The 21918-nt window shown below is 40.5% G+C and overlaps 2 protein-coding genes across 8 annotated transcripts in view; both read left to right on the forward strand.

Annotated features, from left to right (window-relative positions):
- The first annotated feature begins 60 nt into the window (after nt 1-60).
- LOC105828462 (guanine nucleotide exchange factor rei-2) lies at nt 61-7068 on the forward strand. 3 transcript variants are annotated; one of them, XM_012666792.3, is made up of 11 exons: nt 419-493; nt 1158-1220; nt 1567-1695; nt 1794-1928; nt 2009-2166; nt 2513-2578; nt 2931-3081; nt 3153-3353; nt 3426-4053; nt 4130-4406; nt 4471-7068. In XM_012666792.3, exons 1-11 carry the CDS (start codon nt 419-421, stop codon nt 4598-4600), a joined length of 2013 nt encoding a protein of 670 aa, XP_012522246.1. In that variant the 3' UTR covers nt 4601-7068. The 3 variants fall into 3 exon arrangements, with proteins under 3 accessions (XP_012522247.1, XP_012522246.1, XP_028046363.1); XM_028190562.2 differs by lacking the exon at nt 419-493 and adding an exon at nt 508-981; XM_012666793.3 differs by lacking the exon at nt 2513-2578 and having other exon boundaries at nt 61-493; nt 4471-7062.
- Nucleotides 7069-9809: 2741 nt separating this feature from the next.
- The window catches only part of LOC105830350 (CLIP-associating protein 1-A), a gene marked incomplete at its 3' end in the record, with an annotated part of 30498 nt that continues 18389 nt past the window's right edge, over nt 9810-21918 (forward strand). For 3 of the 5 annotated variants that reach the window (XM_036288029.1, XM_036288033.1, XM_036288030.1), the window contains 2 exon segments: nt 9810-10839; nt 21319-21424. In XM_036288029.1, coding sequence (XP_036143922.1) covers nt 10648-10839; nt 21319-21424 — 298 coding nt within the window. 5 annotated transcript variants of the gene reach the window in all.

Genomic DNA, 21918 nt, shown 5'->3' on the forward strand with positions numbered 1-21918 from the left:
TTATAAAAGAGTAAAAAAATAAATTAAAATCTTATTAAAAGGTTGATTAAAATATCATATTTTCTCAAATAGCATAAAACAATTCATATCAGATAATGGATATTGTATTAAAATGTTATTAAAAATTCTCTGTAATAATTCAGCGACATAATTTTTGGATCCAACATGGCGGATTTACACAGAGTTCGATTCGGTTACCACACGACCGCGGGCGACATTTCCAGGGTCCGTGAGGAAGAGGAAGAGAAGGAAAAAGGCGCATGCCTTCCCCGTCTCGAGCACGCTGCGTGACGACGGCCCTGCTCGCCGCGGTGATATACGCGCTTTGACGTCCAACATGGCCACCTGACGTCTAGCAGACGATACACGCAGGTGGCATGGGAGAGCCGTAAATAAAATCCACCCTCTAGATTTAATTATGAGCGGACGTGTGCAGAAGGGGAGTGCCGATGATTCCGATCACGTCGACGACGCGGTGGACCCGCGAGTGCAGGTGAGTGTCGTCGTCATTGTCGCCGCCGCCACTAGCATGTGTGTGTCGCCCGGAACCGCCGGGAGGGGGTTGCCTTCGCGACTCGCGATACTGACACTTTCGTGTCGACAACATACCCCTTGAGAGAGAAAAGGCCGTCCCGCTGCGCGATTAAATCATTCAGAAAGAATCGCATCGTGCGACGCGCCTCAATGGCCTTTTCACCGCGAGTTTCAGCGTGCAACGCCAGTCCTATTTTCCTTCGTCAAGTGTCTCCTACTTTCCCTTCTCCTTCCGCCCACCCGCTCGCTCGTCCACGCACGCACACACGCACGAGTCATAAAACGTCCCCGATTCTTAATCCCCCCCTTCCGCTCTTCTTCTCTCCTCCGCCCGACCGGGATGGCCTATTACTATAATAGCGTGTGCTAAATTACCCTCGTTGCCTGATAACTCCGCCTCAACGCAAGAAATTAGATCACGATGCATAAGGCTTCTTTAATTTATATGTAAATATTAGTAATAGCATGGGATAAACATATGTATAAATTGCTATTAAGAAATTTGTCTGTTTAAAATATCTTTGTATGTATAATGTAAAGTAATGGACATTATTTTAAAAAATAACACACAAGCTTGTATATAAATAAAATATTGTGGTATAAAATACATGATATTGTTTCAGATTGAACTTGAAAGATTGAACACAGCTACGGATGACATTAATAAGCTAGAAGTTGACTTAGATGTAAGTACTGCTTTCATCTAAGGCATGACCTTGCATTTGTAATAGTTCTTTGCCTGTTTTTTTGATTTTGCATTGCGAGATATATATATATGAGATGCTTGAGGGACAAAATTGCTGGCAAGTTTTGAAACTGGTTGCGATTAGATTTTATTGAGATGATTGCTGTGCAAGATACTTGTAAATGGATAATGACTTGAGACGACGATCTCAACAGCAGTCCGCAATGGGTTAACTAAAGAAATAATTTTTAACTTGTGACTGTAGCTTATAAGAATTTATAACGCCCTCTCTTATCGTATGTATATTCTAATTTTTCTGTCTCACAAGAAAATTTTATTATTTTTAGGAAGCAAGAGCAACCTTTAGAGAATTATTGTGCGAATCAACAATCAAGATTGATGCTTTGGCTAAGAAACTTGGAGCTTGCATCGAAAAATCCAGACCATACTATGACGCTAGGTTTAAAGCAAAAGAAGTAAAAATCTAGAATAATCTTTGTATCTCATCTAGATAACTGTTGCACTCCTGTAGTTGGATTCATAAAGAAATTCGTAAACATCTTTTTATTTTTAGGCATTACAAGAAACGCAGAAGGCTGCAATTAGATTTGAGAGAGCCAACAGTCAACACGCGGCGGCTAAAGAAATGGTTTACCTAGCCGAGGAAGGACTACGGACAGAGGGAAGATGTTTTGATCACGCTTGGCAGGTAAGCCTCATCGATATCGATAGCTTAAAGAAGATTGCATATACAAAGTATTATTACGCAAGTGATGGCATATATTGTAGGAAATGTTGAATCATGCTACGTCGCGAGTTAATGAGTCGGAGCACGAGAGAGCTCTCTCTGAAGCGGAGCACAGACACACGACGGCGTTGTATCACAAAGCGGAACACGAAGTTCAGAGGTTGCAGCGCGAATTGAAGCGCACTATTGCCAAATCAAGGTACGTAAGAACGCCATCCTTCCTCCCGTTAATGGAGGTCGAGTATAACTATCCTTCCAATGGTTTTTGTTATAATGCATGAAGAGTTACTGCATATAGTTATTTTTTTATATTGTTGTAAACCACTTTAAAGAGAGCTAAAACCTTGTATACAACCAAGTTAATGTATTGAGACACAATAATTGTTTATATATGAACAACCCTCTTATTGTTTCTTCCTATTGCTGTATTTTATCTCTCTATTCGAATAATCATCGAATTACTTTCGAATGATTATTATGTTTGTTGTTTTTCTATAGACTTTTTATGGTATTTATGTGTTTTGATTATATGTTCATGTTGGCAGTATGGGTGCACGCCGCAGCTTGCTTCTGATAAACAGTATCGCCTACAGGCACAACTTGCTCATGTTGTAAGTAGGATAGATATTCTTTTTTATTTTATTTTTTTAGATACACGAGCTACATTTATTTTGTGTGTGTGATACCAAATTAGCTCTCTATTTATTTTAATCATCATCCCGATTGTGCATGAAGATTACATATTTTTGAAAATATTTGAATGTATAATCTGCTAGTTTCTTTTTGATTGAGCTTCTCACAATAAATACACTGCACACAAAATTCGTTAAGTGGCTTCTCGAATTAAATTGCCATGCAATAAATTGTATGCATAAGTAATATCTATATTTACATAGCGATTGTAAAAATATACAATTTTTACGTGGCTCCAAAACTTAAAATAAAAATTACATCATCATGTAGGCCTTACTATGAGATGAAGGCGCATTTTAATCAAATGTTGGAGGAACAGAAGATGAAGGTCAGCGTACTGGAGAGATCAGTTGGTGAAGCAAAAGCCTCGTACGCGGAGGCGTTACGAAATCTAGAAAAGATCAGCGACGAGATTCACAGGGTAGAAATATAAATTTTTTAATGACATGGTTTGAAATATATGCAGAATTTTTACTATACTTTCGCTAATAGACAAGAAGATACGACGGTATGGACGAATACGACAAGAGCGCACGAGACGTGACCGATCATTCCACCGCGCAAATCAACACGGCGACTCCGACGGATTCCAGCGTCACTGGATCCCCGGACAGCACGGATTATACTAGCGACGAATACTTGCGCCTTCCCGACAAGATAAGTCCGAGCGTGCCATGTCCTATGCCTACAAGAGTAAGTATACATTCCTTGCAAATTGTACCTTTTACAGTTTTCATCAATTAATAAACCGTGTTTTGTTTTCAGATTGAGAGGGATTCATCGTCGGAGTACCTAGGCCTAAATAATCTAAGCCTTTCGTCCACTGAACCTCGTAAATATATAAAACGGGACCGTCCACGGAGCATTGCAGCAACCGACTCGAAACATATCGTACCTTTAAATCACACGAGTTCTTCTGCATCAGGCCTGACAGATTTGTCAGGCATTATATCACCGGTCGAGAAAAGAGTGAAGATAAAGACGCCCATAAGCAGCCGCAAGAATAATTCGACGAATTCTCAAAATGGGGAGGAGTGGACGGAAATTAGTCTAAACAATTCACCGGACGAAATTTATTATAACAATGACGTATATTCCGATGAGGAAGATCAAATCCCTTACAAACCGTTACCGATGGATCTGAGCCCGGAACTCGCTCAAGCAATTAGTGCCCCCGTCGAATCGCCGAAAGAACAAACCAATCGAAAAAGATTAGTAACGCAAAAATCATTACCTACAATGTCGAAAGTGCACGAGGTTACTTTGACCGAAGAGAAGAAGGCCGAGGTTACGAGAAGTCCATCAGTAAAAAACAGAAGCAAGCTCGATAGTAGCATAGCCAATTGGATAACCAGAAGTTCAGCCGGTGGTGAAGCTAGCGGTGGTAGTTCAAGTAAGTGGCTGAATGTCTGAAAGATTTTACATGTTTTAAAATGCACGTTTACACACGAACAATATTGCCATTTCAGCGAATTCAAGTAGAAGACAATCTCTCGATATGTTGTGGAGCGGCGGTACTGGAGAACGTGTTAAGGAATTACTCAACCATGGCATGATGATGCTAAACATATCTAGCTTAACGGAACGACGTTCTAGTGAACCAAAGACAGCGGAGAGAGACAAGGACAAGTCTGAAAAGTCTGAAAAGTCGGAAATTAAAGGAAAAAAGGTCCCAAGTCCGTTAGAGAAAACAATGAGCTATCTCAATGCTGATGAGGAGACGTCGGACAGCGAAAGTTTAGCGAGGTAATTTTCAGCTGATATATCTCATCAATTCAAAAACACATGTCTTAATTTTTCTCTCTTCTAGCGTGGAGATGCTAACGGAGGATCAGATCTCTTCACTCATGATGGAACCAGATATGAACCAAGTATGCCAAGAGATTCTGGGAACTCCCTTAGTCGAAGTATGTCCACTGTTGCAACAGCTGCAGCAATAGCCTTATCGCAGGGGAATTTTCACGACAAGACGGCAAAGATTTGACAACAGAAAGTGTTCAAGATCGTTATAATATAGTAATATAATTAAGGTACATTTTTTTCCATTAAGCTAACATTACCACATTATGTTTCTGTCTATTACGAGTCGTAATTCATAGATTTTTCTAATATGTGATATAGGGCAACAAAGCTTGTATTTCTGAACGATTGTTAGATTGGTTGCGCAAAGATATTCATGGGTATTTTACTCGGTATATTAGAAAGTAATATTTATGTGCTTATTAGGGGTATAATATCAGTTGATGCTTTCAGTCAATTCAGAAATTGCGTTAAATGTATCTCTCGTTATGCATCCTCGAACACTACGAAGCCTAACGTCATCTTTTGTGGATACGCTTACACACAATATCTCAGCGTGGAGGAATCACGTCGTTTTCGAACTCTTATTCTATAAAATCTTTCTAACATTTAGAATTTGGTAAAAAATTATAAAAACATTCGCTAAGAAAGCAATATGTAGTTACTTTTCTAGGGGACATTGTGGTAGTTTAGTCTAGTACTTGTACACACAAATTTATTCCGAGTCGCATCGACTATTTTTTGCTTGCCTTTACATGCGACTGCTGTCACATTAAAGTCTCTCAGAGCGTTTGACAAATATATTAGAATAATTGTGCTACTAAAGCGAAATATCAAACAATCTAGACAAATTAGATGAATGAAACAAGGCTGCGTTTGTAGCATTATATTCGAAGATTACGATAACCACTTCGTTATCTCTCTCTCCTCTCTATTTCTCTCTTTTCTCTGTCTCTTTTTCTGTCTATTTCTCCTTTTTGTGAAAATATGGTCGATCGATCGACCCATTAAGTTACTCGCGAAGCGTACAACCGAAAAAAACTTTTAGAAAGTTACAAGATGCCAATTATGACTGCGATGATCAGAGTATCTCTAAAACGCGGAACGAAACTGTATATATATAAGCGTAGCGTAATAATGCAATTCTAAAGTGTACAAGTCTGTGTGCGAAACGTACTGTCAACATCGCAAGATCTCAGAAAGTACTAGTTTTGAGTTACTTTATTACTTCGTTAATTCGTTACGTGAGAATCGTAACGTTCGATCGGGGACAGCACGTTTTGGGCACAGATCGACGACTCACGCGTCGCTTCGACAGTCATGCTGTTCCATACAAGAAGCTTCGTGATATAAATAAGAAGATAATATTCACCACAATTAAGTTTAGCAGGATATTTTTCAATATTTTTGCGCGACGCGACAGAGACGAACGCGTGCCTGTCGAGTGAGTATCTTACGGCTGTTCCTTGAGATAAATGAGGAAGACGATTACGTATATTATAAAAATTATGAAATTGAGCGAAACAGTCTGGATAGCTGAATGATACTCGATCGTGATAATAATCGAGGGCGCGTGTTCGAACAGATTTAGGCACTCGAGACGAGTGAGATTTAAATGTAGTTCCATCATTTTTATTGTGATATAGCTCTTAGCAATTTTTTAAACGGTTCAGTTTTGGATTATCCAATCGTCGAACGAAGACATTAGTGCAAAGGATGCATGCAATATGCTATTTATAGAGAGTAATATATACATATACATACAATATAAATTATTAATATATATTATAAATTATTTATATATAAATTAAGTTATATACATATACACAGATCCTATTTATTTTGAGCGTGATTTTGCGGTATTAATCGACGCTTTTCATACAGTGTTCGTCAATTTTTATATGGACGACGGTAAATGTCGCATGCGTGTGTGCAACACAGTTTAATTAATAAACAAACGTCCCAGTTTTCAAATATCGCACTCTGAAAACGTGTTTACGCAGTCACACGCAGACGTCATTTTCGTTACTTTTCTGTAGCATAATCTACTCAAAGGTCCGTGATTCTTTGAGCTACAGAACAGAGTATAGGCGAGTTTTTAATTTATCGATCGCATGGTCAATCGCATTTGTGCAAATGCAGCGAAAGAAATGTGCGAATTGAAAACTCCCTTTGCTTACACGTACAAAACGTGACGAATCACGCAATCCGCTCGTTTGATTATTCGCTCGAAAATATGCCATAAAAAAATGAAGGCGCGCCATATTGTCCCGTTTGTCTCCGTCATCCGATCGTAACGAATTATTTTCGTGAAATGAACCTTTTGCTCGTATTCTTGGATCTCGTAACACGTGCAGTTTCCTGCGATATAGACACTGCAGAAATTTTGTGGGCGGCGCGATTGTCGAGGGTGGAAATCATCCATCGAAATTCCATATAATCAACGGCGTCGGCGTGCACGCGACAGGTATATTTTTCGCCTCCCGTGTTTTTCGTTTCCGGCGCATTACAGCCCACGGCGATAACAAAATTGTATATAACTAATACTGTATATGTGAATGTAACTATGTATATACGATATATATATATATATATATAATTATCCTCCATTAAAACTTCATTACGAAAAGCGTACGAAAAGGTGCGCGTATGAATCACCCATCGAGTCCGAATTCGAGTTAAATTGTCCTCCTCTTCTCTCCCCCTCGTCACTGGCTTCTAAATGCACACAACTTTACGCGGCTTTATTATTCTCGAGAGAAAAAAATTAAAACTGTAATTGCAATATATTACTTTTTCATTAATGTTTAATAATAAATTAAATTAATTGAATGCACACATGCAAATTCATAAAATACGTGTAAATTATGTGAAATATAAATTATACAAGTATGAATAAAAAGATAAAAGATTAACAAATAAATATCGCAATAAACTGTATCAAATGCTGAATAATCGCAAAAAGCCACGAGAAAATTGACAAATTTATGAGAACAAACACTGAAGTAGGGTATGGAAAAAAAATTAGGTTATTGGATTTCGATTATTGTTAAATATAATATTAATTAGTAATAGATTGCAATGAAAGTTCATCGCGAGTGACAAATCGTCACTTTCATTAACCTTACATTTCTCGACTCACTTCGTTGTTCGAATTTAAATCGTCGTCCGGGTAGCGTGGCTGCCAAGGCTGGAGGATCGTCGTCGTCGAGAATCTTGGAGAAACGGACTTCGCGATTAATATTATGATACTCGCCGATTCCGAGTCGCGAGATCGTTTAAGGTCACGCCGGGAACAGCGATTTGAAGATTTAAACACGCAACGGTCGCGCAATTCAAAACATCTGTTGTTATCGGCAGAGAGGAACCTGAGAGCGGTCGTCGCGTCGTTAGGTGTTTTCATCCATCAGCGCCTCCATGTGCACAAAATGTGCACTTTGAACTATGTAGTCAAATATCTATGAATTTCGTAGGTAATGTGCATGACTTTTTGGGTCTCTTCTACGCTATGTCCACGTTTATTTGGTTCTGTTTCATGCTATACCCATAAATTTTACAATTATATGCACTCATGTTTTAAATCTGTTTTATGCAAATGTGCATAATCGTGTTCTATAAATGTGCAATACCACATATACATGATATAAATTCAATTAATTGACTAATTGGTAAAAATTCACTCACCGATTGCTGTCGCTGCTCCTGCTACATTCCTTTTCCGGTTTTGATTCTGAAAATATGATAAATATTACTCCTAAACTCAAACACAAAAGCAGGTAAAGAAATGTATCACTTGAAAAAATAATATATTTAATACCGAGTCGCTCGATCCATGGATGCCGCTTTCTGCTGACATCATCCTGCTATTCTCGAACCACACATTAATAACGATCGCCCGATACTTTATTCAGCACTCCCGATATTACGGATAATATATCTTACACGAGTAAAACGTAAACCGCGCGCGAGAATTTCACTTGGCGCGACCGTTACATTTGAAAAAAATACGTGAAAAGAACGGCTCGTCTGTTAGCGCGACGGCATTCTCAAAACCACTCAACACCGTACCTACGCACAAATACGCGAGCACGCACGGAGTCAACAGAACGTCCGACCGGCGCTGGAGTGGCGTACATAACTGCTGGCAGGCAGACTCGGCGCTGCTAGGCGGTTGACCGCCGCGCCTGCGCCGACTATCGCTGAGTCACGTACGCCGCTGCCGCCGCCATGTTGCTCCGCGCTCCAGTGCCGGTCGGACGCATCGGACGGACGTTCCGTTGATTCCGTGCGTGTCTCGCGCAGTCTCGTGTTCAGAATTCATTGTGCGCAGGTACGGTGTTGTGTTAAGAATGCCGTCGCGCTAACAGACGACCCGCGAGCCATGTGAGATCGTACTCACACGAGAGGTCGTTTGCCTTCGTGTAAAGTTTCGTGTAAAGTGTTCGTGTGCGCATTCGATCAAAGTGTTTGCTCGAAGGGGATACGTTCGGTATCGCGAATTAAGTGAAGTGCTAGACTAGTCGTAGAATGTCGATCGTGCCAATAATAATTAAAACTTTACTAGTCGTCGCGCAATCATACAGAGATACAAAACTTTGAGAGCGAATTGATTTACTTCTGTTCAGTGTCTTGACGTGCCGTATTTTTAACGTATTTTTCCAAATGTAACGGTCGCGCCAAGTGAAATTCTCGCGCGCAGTTTATGTTTTACTCGTGTATTATCCGTAATATCGGGAGTGCTGAATAAAGTATCGGGCGATCGTTATTAATGTGCGATTCGAGAATAGCAGGCTGATGTCAGCAGAAAGCGGCATCCATAGATCGAGCGACTCGGTATTAAATAATATTATTTTTTCAAGTGATACATTTCTTTACCTGTTTTTGTGTTTGAGTTTAGGAATAATATTTATCATATTTTCAGAATCAAAACCGGAAAAGGAATGTAGCAGGAGCAGCGACAGCAATCGGTGAGTGAATTTTTATCAATTAATCAATTAATTGAATTTATATCATGTATATGTGGTATTGCACATTTATAGAACACGATTATGCACATTTGCATAAAACAGATTTAAAATATGAATGCATATAATTGTAAAATTTACGGGTATAGCATGAAACAATTAAATAAACGTGGACATAGCATAGAAAAGATCCAAAAAGTCATGCACATTATCTACGGGATTGATAGATATTTGACTACATAGTTCAATGTGCACATTTTGTGCACATAGAGGCGCTGTTGGATGAAAACGACGCGATGACCGTTCTCAGGTTCCTCTCTGGCCGGTATTCATAGCCAAATCTTATTCAAGACCCATCTTAAGCACGATCTTGAGACGTCAATGATGTTATTTCATTGGTTAAGTAAGTCTCAAATCTGCTTCAAGCTAGACTTAAGACAATTCTTGAACTTAAGATCGGTTTATGAATTCCGTCCTCTGTTATCGGACGCAAAAACGTCCGTTGAAACGGAGGGTGGTGATAGTTAGCGCGACGACCCCGCGGTGGCGCTCGCGCGACGAACGCGCCGCGCGCCATGTTGGAGAAACGAAAATGGCGTTACGTATACCGTGCCGATGATCCCTCGTTTCGCCGCGTTCGTGTTCGCGTAGTTGCGGTGTAGTACGGAGTGTGACAATTACGACAACGACGGACGCTGCCGATCGCGCTCGTTGTGTAGTGCGATTCGAGAATAAAGCAGGTACACTCGCTCGGCGGCACGTCGTGCAGCGCCGCGCGTACGGACGTTACGGTGGCGGCGGCAACGACGACGACGACGACGGCGACGACGACTATCGCTGCCGCAGTGACGGTGATTAAATCACCGCGAACGGTATCGGTACCGGCAAACTCCCCGCGGTAATCCCCGCGTTGTTTTCTCCCGAGCTCGTCCCCGTTGGCATGACGAAGGACGCGAGACTCTCCATTCCCGCGGCGAGGTAATGTGTGTTGTTGACGTGCGCGAGTAAACCACTTTTCCGCGTATCGTCCTTGTCCCGTTTGTGCGATCGGAGGATCCGATCAACGTGAGTCGTCTTCCGGAGGCGGAGGAGGAGGAGAAGGCAGCGGCGACGACGACGAGAGAACGAACGACGTGCGCAGCCACGACGACGACGGCGGCGGCGACCGTGACGGCGACGGCGACGGTGACGGCGGCGTGCGACGTCTAGCATTTCGCCCAACCATGGCGGCGGTAAATCCGCGTGATATGGACGGTTTTATGCCGCTCCTATCGACGACGGATATCAAGAAGAAGCTCAACGTCGGCAGCGCGTTGCTCAATTACCTCGGCGACTCGAGCAAGAGCATCGAGTGCCAGGACATCGGCATGTTCATCGACAACGTCATACCGTGGCTCGGCAACGGCAATCCCAAGGTAAGGTCGAGCTGTCCCGACGACGACGACGGCGACGTCGGGTCGCACCTAACCTTCGCTCGCGGCGGCCTTTTTCCGGCCACTTTCCGAATGACTTTCACGTTATTTATAGATACGTTTATCTCGCCCGTACTTGTCCTCCGCTTTATTAAAACGCTAAAATTAAAACGGAGAAATCAGAATTTTTCTCCCTCCGCGAAGCGACGCGCGAACCGCCTTTCCGGAATATCGATAAACGTATGTTTATTGATAATAGGATAAGGAGTGATGTAGCTATATATATATATACGTATTTGTAAAAATCCAATTTATCGTCGCCGGTGTTATTGAGGAAGGCTCTGAAAATTGCGGCAGTAACTGACTTCCACAATTCGTTATTTTTCGCAAAGGATTGGGTTTAGGCCATGCCTCTCCCTTTTTTTCCTTCCTGTTTTCGTAATTGTCACTGTAAAAAAAACATTACTAAGCGATTAACAAAAAGACGAAGGTAGGAATAGGAGTTAACTCCAATTAATAACTCGCCTTTAACCTTGCGACAACCGGAGTTTTTTTTTGCTTGTTCGAACGAGATTGCACAAGTGGCGAGTGGAAAACGTTGATTGCACCAGTCGAGGCTCAAAGAACTAACAATAAGTACGTAACGTAGCTTGGAAGTCACGTGGCGTTTACAGATTGGGTTGACACTTGATCGAAGTCGATCGCGTTGGATTCTGGCGGCCTTTTCCTAGCCGTTCCGAGCACATGACGCGCGCGGTCCATAAATGGAGAAAGGAGACGATTGATCACGGTCGCCGTCGCCGTCGTCGTCGCGCCGCCTCCTCCGGCGCGCGCTCCGCCGCCGCCGCCGCCGCTTTTTCGCGCTCGCACGTGAGAACGCGACCGCCCCTGTTCTCACCTCCGCGTCGCGAAAAACGGATATGAATAAGCGACGCCGTGATGATTCGTCGTACACGAGCAGCCAATTAGTCAGTGCCGATGAAAGTTTGTCGTAACTAACGAGATTACTCGGCGTGAATAAATGATCCGGCGATTCGATTTGATTTTTCTTTTGTTTGTCTCTTCCGACTCGAGGGACCAAAGTAAATACGTCTTTGCGGTTTTACGGAACCTATGTATTTCCGGGATCTTCTCCTTGGAGGCAAAAGCACAAGTTGTTTCGTACAAACTGCAGTAATTGGTCATTGTAGAGATATATTCGCTTAAAAGGACTGCATGGGACAAAAAAGTGTTTGATAGTATTTGTGACTGTAATTGCATGGGAAAATAATTATGGTTTAAGAGTTCTAAGTTTATAGTTATTACTCCGCGGTAATAGCCTTTAGTAATTGTAGTTGGCATCGAAAATGACTATGAATTATAATTAAATTATGGTAATTGTATTCACTTTTTTCTCTCGGTATGGAGGGTCACAGTGTCGAAAGTCTCTGACAATTTTTTGTGTGCGAATTGAATTAATGTGTATGTGCGAAAGTGGAGGAGATCGTAACGTAAGAAAATATACTTTTTGCTAATAATACATGAATATATAACTAAAGTGTTTTTCTTTTTTTTTTCGAGGTCACAGTTTTGCAGTGATATCTCAATCCTTGATATCGATATAATTAATTATCAATTAAAAATATTTCTCTCTCTCTCTCTCTCTCTCTCTCTCTCTCTCTCTCTTTCTATGTTGTATAAATACTCTCAAATTTTCACTTTTGTACATTTATTTGTTACGAAAAATAGTGAAAAGCAAATATGATTTTCGAACAAACTAACCTTCCATTTCCTCAACACTTGCATATTAAGTAAGATAAAGCACAATGGTGTTTAAATGGATTTTAAGCGCATGATCGTAAGCTAAGCTAATACACGAATATTAGCAGGAGACACACAGCTGTTTATTTGGTGGATTCAATCATCTGAACTTGCCCTGTACATGCGAAGATCAATGTCGCGTCGTCACGTTTAAGGCTAAATGCTAATGAACGTCGTAAATTATAATGCCGCACGATGTAAACAATTCCCCGAGAACAACGAGGCGGTGTAACGTGTCGATTTATTTGTAATTATCCGAGAGCAATGCAAATTAACCATAGTGGTATTAATCGAATTAATCATAGTGGTATTCCAAATGAATTTTCACTTCAGGTGTTGAGTCAATAGTATGGTCTTTAGTATTACAATTTTTAGTTTTTCAAATAAGATTTGATACAACTTTTTTACATTAAAATATGTTGATTAAATTATTAATATCTTACAATTTATAAAGTAGAGAAAATCTAAAAAAAAAGTTAAATACATGGGTGAATTTTCGTCCAGAGTAATATTAACATCAGAATATTATGATTACTTTAAGATAACTTTAAGATTAATTTGCTATAAATCTTTCAACTGAAATTTTTTATTTATGGAATGAGAAATAGGAGGTGAAAAAGGTTATACATTAATGTAGTAAGCCTCCTTTTAATCTGTCCTCCATGTATGGATATCAATTTTGATCGCATTTGTCCGGTGCATAATGCGCTATTGACTCGGTGAATAAAATGTGACGCGTATGTAATGAGACAGCCACACAAAAATTGAAGAGAAAATGAAATAGCACAACATTGACACACTTAATTAATTAATTAAAAAAAAAGAGATAAGAAAAGTTATGAACGTAAAGATATTATTTCGTATTGTAGAGACTGTGTTGGATGGGTTTCTGTGAATTGAACTTCTATTTGTTCCTCATATCTCCTTTTTATGGCCGTTTATCTTTTATTCCCCTCTTCATATATACCTTATAACTGTTATATTATGTTAGATCTTACTCAATTCTAATTTCGTACGATCGCGAGGTGCCGGTCGCAGGGTACGTCGAGTGACAAACTCATTATTTTATGTGCGTGCGTGCAGAGGTTCTCATTCCCCATACTCGTGCTTCGCATGCAACCTTTAACACTCGGGTAATCGAGATGACCTCGTGCCGTTATAAATTTAGATACTTTTACACGGGAGAGATCGGCGCTTTCAAATTCAATGTATTTCTGTCACGAAGGTAATCACCGAGATGTTATCGTTAGACTTTCTCTCATCGTTTGTTCGTGTTGATTTTTTTCCTTATTTTTTTTTACGACCGCGAATCTAAGAAAGAACGTTGCACCTCTGTGACAAGAGGAGATATTTCGAGATCCTCTTTTGGCAAAGGACATACGTTGTTGGGCCGGTTCGCCGATATGACCTTTAAATTGCTCAATCTGCATCAAGGGATCGAGAGCAATCGGGTTTATGACGCCGATTGAGTTTTACACTCCTACGTTTCTCGGTCCTCTCGCCGAATTGAATGTGCCGTCATTTGTTTACTTACTTGGTTTGCCGGATTTTCGGAGACAAAGGTTACAAGAGTAGACGTAATTCAGTTGGAAACGCGCAACGTGTTCGGTGAATTTCTAATTAATTTGCATAACATGCAATTTTCAATATCAAAGATTAAATCCTTAAGGAGATTAAAACTTTGGGAAAGAATTAATTTTATTCGATACAACATCGGCATCAAAATTCACTCAAAAGTTCTCGCTCTACATCTTTCGCTCGTCGAAGAGCCACGTCGGAGCTCGGTTCACTCGCGAATAAGGGAAAAAACTTTCACGCCATGTACGTAACATGTCTTTTGCCAACGTGTCGCAAAGATCGACGCGGGGATGTCGTTTAGTCGGAGCCATCAAGTCGCTAAATGCTCTCCGGTAATGGCTGAGTGTATGGTCGATGCGAGTTTTTGACCCCTTCGAGAGAAATGCACAGCAGCCCGAGTGACAGTTTAATGGAGTAACGAGACGGGTCCGAGACTTCACTGCAGGATTTTAACCATCAGGTATAGTCTCAGTGATTTAAACTCGCGTTCAACGCCCTTCCCGGTTACGTCAAAATTTTCTCACGTCACTTTCATCGTCTGCACGCAGGAAAATATCAATACTGCCGCTAAGAAAAGTGATTACTTTATTTACTTTTCCATTTAATCTATAAGGGTAAATTAGTTTTAACAAAAAATATTTTTCTGTAATTGATTTAAAATATACTCATCACAAAATTTAAGAAACTCGCTCTCTCTCTCTTTCGAAGAATATAAAATAAAATAAAAGTGTGTTGAAGAAAAATCAAAATAACAAGTAAATTCAAATAATTTACAGTATTTTCTTGTGTGTACACAGAAGTTTTTTTAAAATAAAGATTACTTGTTTCAAGTAAATGACGATTTGAATATTATGGTATATCGTGAAAATTTTCTTTGTAAAAATAATTAAGAGAAGAAATTTTATAATTTCTCAATACAAGAACGATATTTTGCTACGCGTGTTTCTCGAATATATGCCTATAATAAAACAAAATTTACATTTATCTTGGATCAATTAAAATGCTCCTAAATTTTCTCAGCAAAGCTTAATCATGCTTTGTTCGCGATATCTTGATAAGTATCTTTGACAAGATACAGTTTCACAAACGATGTTTTGTTTACGAGGTATCATTAGCTGAAATGTTGAAAGCTGTATCGTATGGCAGAATCTACTCCAACACGAGTAGGAGTAAGAAATCATTCTTGTCGTTTGGGCGGTAACACTGACGAATGACTCATCATAACGTTATATTTTTATATCTGGCGATAAAGCCGCTTACGAGAGTGCAACAAATTAATATTTTATAAAACACTGAATGATGTATATATTTTACATATTTCTCTCTAATTATTAATGAAATTATACACTGAGAAAAAAGTCGTTAATTTGACTAAATTTTTCAACTTGATTAAATTTATTTAAATCAACTATTTATGTATTTCAGTCAAATATATAAATTGTTAATTTGAAGTTCAAGTATTTTAGGTATTTAAGTTAAGTGCATAAGTACTTGAACTGAAGAAATTTAATCAAGTTGTAAAATTTGATTTAATTAACATTTTTTTCTCAATGTACGCTTCTCCTTTTTTAATAACCACTTTCTTTTTCAGCTCCGCATTCTATAGCTTAACTCGGAAATTTCGCTCGTGTTTCACTCACTTATCGAATTACTTCGCGACTCCACGTTTGTAATTGATACAAGCGCAAACTTTAAAAAATTTATTCAGCCAAAGTTTACCTGATAGATCGTCTTACGTCTCACTCTCCATTGCGTTGGCAGTTGCATATGCACAAAAATCGTCTTGCAACATATTAAATAAATAATCGAAACGAGTTTTGGCCAAAATTTGGAGACTGTTACATTATGCATGAACCCGCATGTTTTACTACACATACACACATATACACGGACGAAGTTGCATTCGTATATGTATGTACGTACAATCGAGCGTTCATTGCTATTTTTAGCGCGGTTTTTTATTGTCGTCCGAGTCACCTCTTGTTTTTCCTCCGTGTCTTTATCAATACTTCTTTCTGCATTTTTATCTTAATCTCCGCGACGATCTATGTTTGGACGTAAACTCCCGTTAATTCTACGTTCAAGATTCAATGAGCAACCTTTTTCCAAGTTTCTCTCGTTCGTGCCAATTAAAATTGCATTCAGGCAAAAATTGCATCTGCATGCAATGTCGAACGCCTTAAGTTGGGACGTTTTATATTTAAGGAGGTGCTCTTGTGCGATTCAATTAGGAAACTCGCGTGCACTTCTTTCCACTCGATTCGAGAGAGAGTGACCGTCATTCATTCGGCGCACAATGCCTCGTTCAGTTCGCATTATGCGCTCGGCGGCGAGTCGGACGTTCAGTAAACCCGAACGAAATGTAGCCAGCGGAAGTAAGCGCGTGTCACGTTTAATTTCGACGCTTGAAAAATTTCAGACGAGACTCGACCGTGAACGTGTGATTATGCCGTTCGATGTACGGCACCACTTGTTGCCGTCGCGGACGATATTGAATCTGTCGCAAGTAGCACGCGTCGTTTTCACCTTCGGGGCGTAAGGCGGGCAAGAAGGAAGAAAAACGAGGATTAGTGACTCGAGAGTGCGTTAAAAGCAGCGGGCCTCTTTTTAGCTGTTCGCGCTGCCCATGACAATCCCCATTGTGTACCGCCCGAAAAAAAGAATGGGGTACATGCACCGCGCCGAAAAAAAAGCTTCGCTTTCTCGGCCGGTGATTTCCTAATGAATAATGTCCCGAGCGCCAAGCACGGAGTCGCAGATTGTCCTTAATCCTCGGCGAAACGCCTTTCATCCTGATTCGCGATTTTGGTAGACCGCCAAGAGAACGACGAAATAAAACACGTTTTCTTTGCAAGTTATTTCTGATAATTGTTAGCTCGAAACTTGTTTCTTCTGTGTCTCGGTTCTATGAAACAAACCGAAAGAACCAGTAACGTAGCTTATTGTTAAACTTCTTCCGTTTCTTTTTAGTTTTGCGATATTTTCCGATATAGCGAAATATTTATCGCTAGAATAGTTGTACATCTTTACTATTTCGCGTTCTTTATTTTGTATTTATTTCAACGTGATATTTTTCACATTATTCTGAGCCTTTTTATGATATGAATGCAAAATGCATAAAATGTACGTAAAATGCTGAATATATTTTTTCCCTCTTATAATATATATATATTAAAAAGAAATCTGTTTACATTTGGTTTATTCTGGTAGTTCAGCGAGCGACACGAATAAAATGCGTCGTTTATACATCCGCACCTCACGCAAAGACATAAAATGTAGATGAATAGAGTCTTAAAGCGCGAAGTGTCCTTTGTTGTCGCACCGCACCGCACCGCACTTTGTTGTCACCCGTGAATCGTCCCCGTGTAATTAAGCTTAACAATATTTCTTCTTACGGAACGATAGCCGCACCGAGTGCACCGGGTATCGATGTCAAGGACGCAGGACGAAACGCCAACCGAACCGCCGCAATCCCTCTCCACAATCGTCGCGTTATACTCGCTTTTTTTTGCCCCGTTGCAGAGATGTTTCCTTTTCAGGATTTAAAGTATGACATCACCCTCACCTCGAGGCTTTTTACATACGCACCGGTGCACGCGCGTTTTACGTCTTACGTAATGTCCATTACCTACTGTTACGCAGAGTACGTGCGTTCCGCAATGTTCGTGGCTATTTAAAAATGAAGAAAACAGATAGCATATCAATATTGTGCCTTCTAATGTTTCGCGAGCGAAAAATGGACAAGCTTACAGAGATAGGTGTCATCGTCGAATCCGAGTTTCAAGCCACTTTCAACCGACTTGTTTTTCAAGAGTTGAGCTGTACGATTGCAAGATAGTCTCCCACTTATCTCAATCATTTTTATACGAATGTCGCGTATAAAATGAATGAACATCAAATTTAACGCATAATAGATACGAATAAGATGATATGAGACACAAGTGTATCTTGCAAAACAATTTGATATTTATCTATAATGTTCATTGAGTAAACTAGTAATTCTAAAATTCTAATTCCTATTTTCAATATCTCCGAGTTGTGCACACTGATGCGCTCTCTTTACGTCGTACTCGGAGGGAATCATTATCTCAAGATTCCATCAATTTTATGTGTACTCGAAGATATCTTCGGTAACGTCGAGATTACCGAACCAACAGAATCAGTGTCGGCCGCTTTGCCTCGGAATTGTCGCTGCAATAAAACGAGTACGCTGCGACACTATCGAACTGCGCTTTATCTCGCATCGAGGTACATTTGTCTTTCTCTCTCTCTCTCTCTCTCTCTCTCTCTCTCTCTCTCTCTCTCTCTCTCTCTCTCTCTCTCTCTCTCTCTCTCTTTCTACGGTGTAGAGATAACCGAGGAACATGGACCGCCCAAATATAGTCTGTTGCGAATCGCGCGACCGACTCTCGGTGAAATTGCACATAACATTTCTCTCTTTCTCGCCTGTCGCATCGCAGCGCGGATCCACCAGAAGAACTCGACGATGATGAAAGAGCTACGATTCCAAGAGAGAAATGAATCGCCCGCTCGTGTCTAAACCCCGCAGTGATTTAAGTCATAGACTTCGTCCCGAAGTAATTAGGCGTTCTACGCCGTACCGTTGCGCCTTGGAATATTATTACATTTGAAGACCCCGACGCGAAAATTGGATTTTGCTTTCCCACATTTGCGCTCGCTTTCCAACTCGCTAACCAACGTCGGCAGATCTCTTGTCTCTCGCTTCCGCTGCTGCAGCGCTTTTCTGTTAAACTGCCAAGAAGTTCAGCGACGTATTTGATACCCGATATATCTCTCGCGTACCCGAAAATACGCGTTCTGTATTTTCGACGGGGGCGCGTTTCCCTCACGGGTCCCATCGCCGTTTCCGTTGACCACGTGGTGCTTGGCGGACGCGAATCTGCAAAGCACGCGCGGATGCGTGCTTGCGTGCATGCGTGCGTGCGTGCTTACGGAGGAAAACGTGCGCAGCCTCCCACGTAGCGCTAACGATAGTTTTAACAGATCATGCACCCAAGTTCGACAAGTAAGGCCGTGGATCTCTCGCCCACGCGACTTCGCATGACTCTTCTCGCTTATCGTTTCTGTTCTTTCGCCTGTACAGGGTTTACCAGGAGCCTGGTCTCACCAACTCCGATTAATTTAATCGACCGAAATTAAATTTATGAATTGTCAACTGCAAAATTTCAAATTTTATTATTTTGTTTTTTGTCTATTTTGTATAACTTATTATATCATAATTCAAAGTACAACTCATTTATGTGAAATACAATAATTATTATTAATGATTAAGTAATTTTTTAATTAAAATAAAAAATTAGAATAGGGACAATTAATGTTAAGTTATGCAGTTGGCATTTTATCAATTTAATTGACCGATTTTTTCATTGGTTTAATTTATTAATTGGAGTTAATAAGATTGGCCGTAACTGGCTTTCATCGCACGTTTGTCTTATGTGAAGAGTTACTGTGACAACTCGTCGAAAATTTTGATTTAAAAATATACAAAATGGTGTAATTTTTAATTTGGAAAATATTTTCCAACTTTTATTATTGAATGTGTATAATTAACTTCAATGAAGTATTTTCAAATGCAAATTGTACGCAATGCATTATTATACTATTTTTAACAGAAGATTATTGTAATTAATATTGAAAAACGTCTGCAGAAATAGATTTTATCTAGATGTTTACGTTTTGCGGATGCAATGTAGCGTAGAGAGACATAATGTGGAAGTCGCTCTTCGTGATACGTAGATACGATCGTGAATGGATCAGAGGTGCGTGTAGCTTTATCGAGAGATTGGAGATAATGGCGCGGAGGAGCAAAACCAAAGAGGAGGGCAAAAACTCTCGGTGCTGAGCAGTGATGTCACAGCCAGACGATAGCCCTGAGAGAACGTTTACCCCGCGGCTCGAAAATAGGTTTATACGCCTATGTATAGCACTTCGTTAAATGTATTTAAACGGCACGCTGCATCGAGACACTTTTCGAGCAGTTCGTGACGATGGTGTGCGAGCTGGTCAATGAAAATTTAAATTTACCAACGTTCACCTAGATATCCTCTTTAGGTGCGCGTTGTTAATGTTGCATTACAGGTATTTATAGGACATTAAATCGACACGCGTTAAAGCTGGAGCATTGTCGTTGGCGTTACCTGATGGCTTGCGTTAATTATAACTTCCACCGTAATTACTACGCGATCGCCTTTCGCGCGCGTTTCACGGGCACTAAACTGCAAGCATTCAATTAGAAATTCTGGCTGGTTGGCTAATTGTACATTCCCTTTAAAGAAAACAGAAAAACGGTATTCCGTTTGCGCGCGTCGCAGTACTACTACTAAGATCGTAATCACGAGTGCACTTGTGTCTCTGGCGAGACTCGCATAACAACGATTGAGAGAGGAAACGTAGCGTGGCGATTTCTCGAGAGGATGGGGTTCATCTCCCTCCGGATCGATGTTGCATCACACAAGCTTGGCGATGTCAACATTGAGCGGGCATGAAATATATTACGATCTCGTAGGCCTACACTACTCTCTGCTCTTATATTTATCTTTGTTTATATCACACGTGTTGTGATTTAAAAAAAGACTCATTCTTGTCACGCGAATTACCGGATGTTTTATTCGAGGCAATAATCGACTCTTAATAATATCTTTCTTTTATTTCTCCCCCTTTTTTATCATCTAAATATTACGATATAAAACAAGAATATTGAAATATAATGAATTGAACAAAAATATGTAATGTTAATTAAAATAAAAATATATCTGAAAAACTTTGAATGACATAATCTCGTCTCTGAAACGCGTAGAATGCGAGAGTCGATTACATCCAAGGGTGTTCCTATTATTAGCTGGTTTTTGTCGCCGTAGTTGGAAGTGTTAATTAATATACCGTAATGGAGTCTCGTATATAAACACTTTCTGTGCTTGCTAAATTAACCGGTAGACCTCGATCGCCTTGATGCGCCGCCGCGCCGGCCGGCCGGTACGGCGCGCGAAAGCGATTCCGTCGAAGGAGGACAATCGTTGCGACCGCGGCTATAATCGGCCAATATGCGCCATAAATTCAAACGACGCACGTGTTCTTCTTTTCCAGGTGGTCCAGAATGGCTTGGAGATTCTCACGTATCTCGCGGATCGAATGGGTCACGACTTCAAGCCTTACATCTCGACCACTATCCAACCGACGATAGACAGGCTAGGTGAGTAGTACGACAGGGCGTATCCGTTTCACTCTCGTTTTGTCTCGTAAATTGTCCTCGAGGAAGAATCGGCCGGCACGACACGCGGACATCGAAAGTTTCTATTATTCTATTATTATTTACGACGATCGATAATTCTACAAACAATCTACGATGGCATCGGATCATTGGCATTGATAAAAGCCAATTTATCGTGTATACATTCCAGCTTGTAAGTATCCCATAATCGCGATATAAGGATAGCCGGGGGATAATTTTAACATTATTAATTGGAACATTAAGTGCAGAGCTGCGCTATCCGGAGACGCGTACATCTCGAATGCAAATTTCGCCAACGTTTCGCCGTGTATTGGGTGAATCATCGCATTAACCGCTAAATGAGTTTCGAATAGAACGAGCCTGAATGACGTTTAAACGCCTTTAATGAGGTTGAAGTCTATGACAGATGTGTACACCATATTTGTCGAGAACCGGTCCGCCGATCGCTTTCAGCT

The sequence above is a fragment of the Monomorium pharaonis genome, chromosome 6 (genome assembly GCF_013373865.1).
Source record: "Monomorium pharaonis isolate MP-MQ-018 chromosome 6, ASM1337386v2, whole genome shotgun sequence".
Lineage (NCBI taxonomy): Eukaryota > Metazoa > Arthropoda > Insecta > Hymenoptera > Formicidae > Monomorium > Monomorium pharaonis.

Coding starts and splice junctions, on each gene's coding strand:
- LOC105828462 (XM_012666792.3), top strand. CDS start 419: ATGAGCGGACGTGTGCAGAAGGGGAGTGCCGATGATTCCGATCACGTC. Junction 494..1,157: donor CGGTGGACCCGCGAGTGCAG/GTGAGTGTCGTC, acceptor ATATTGTTTCAG/ATTGAACTTGAAAGATTGAA. Junction 1,929..2,008: donor GTTTTGATCACGCTTGGCAG/GTAAGCCTCATC, acceptor CATATATTGTAG/GAAATGTTGAATCATGCTAC.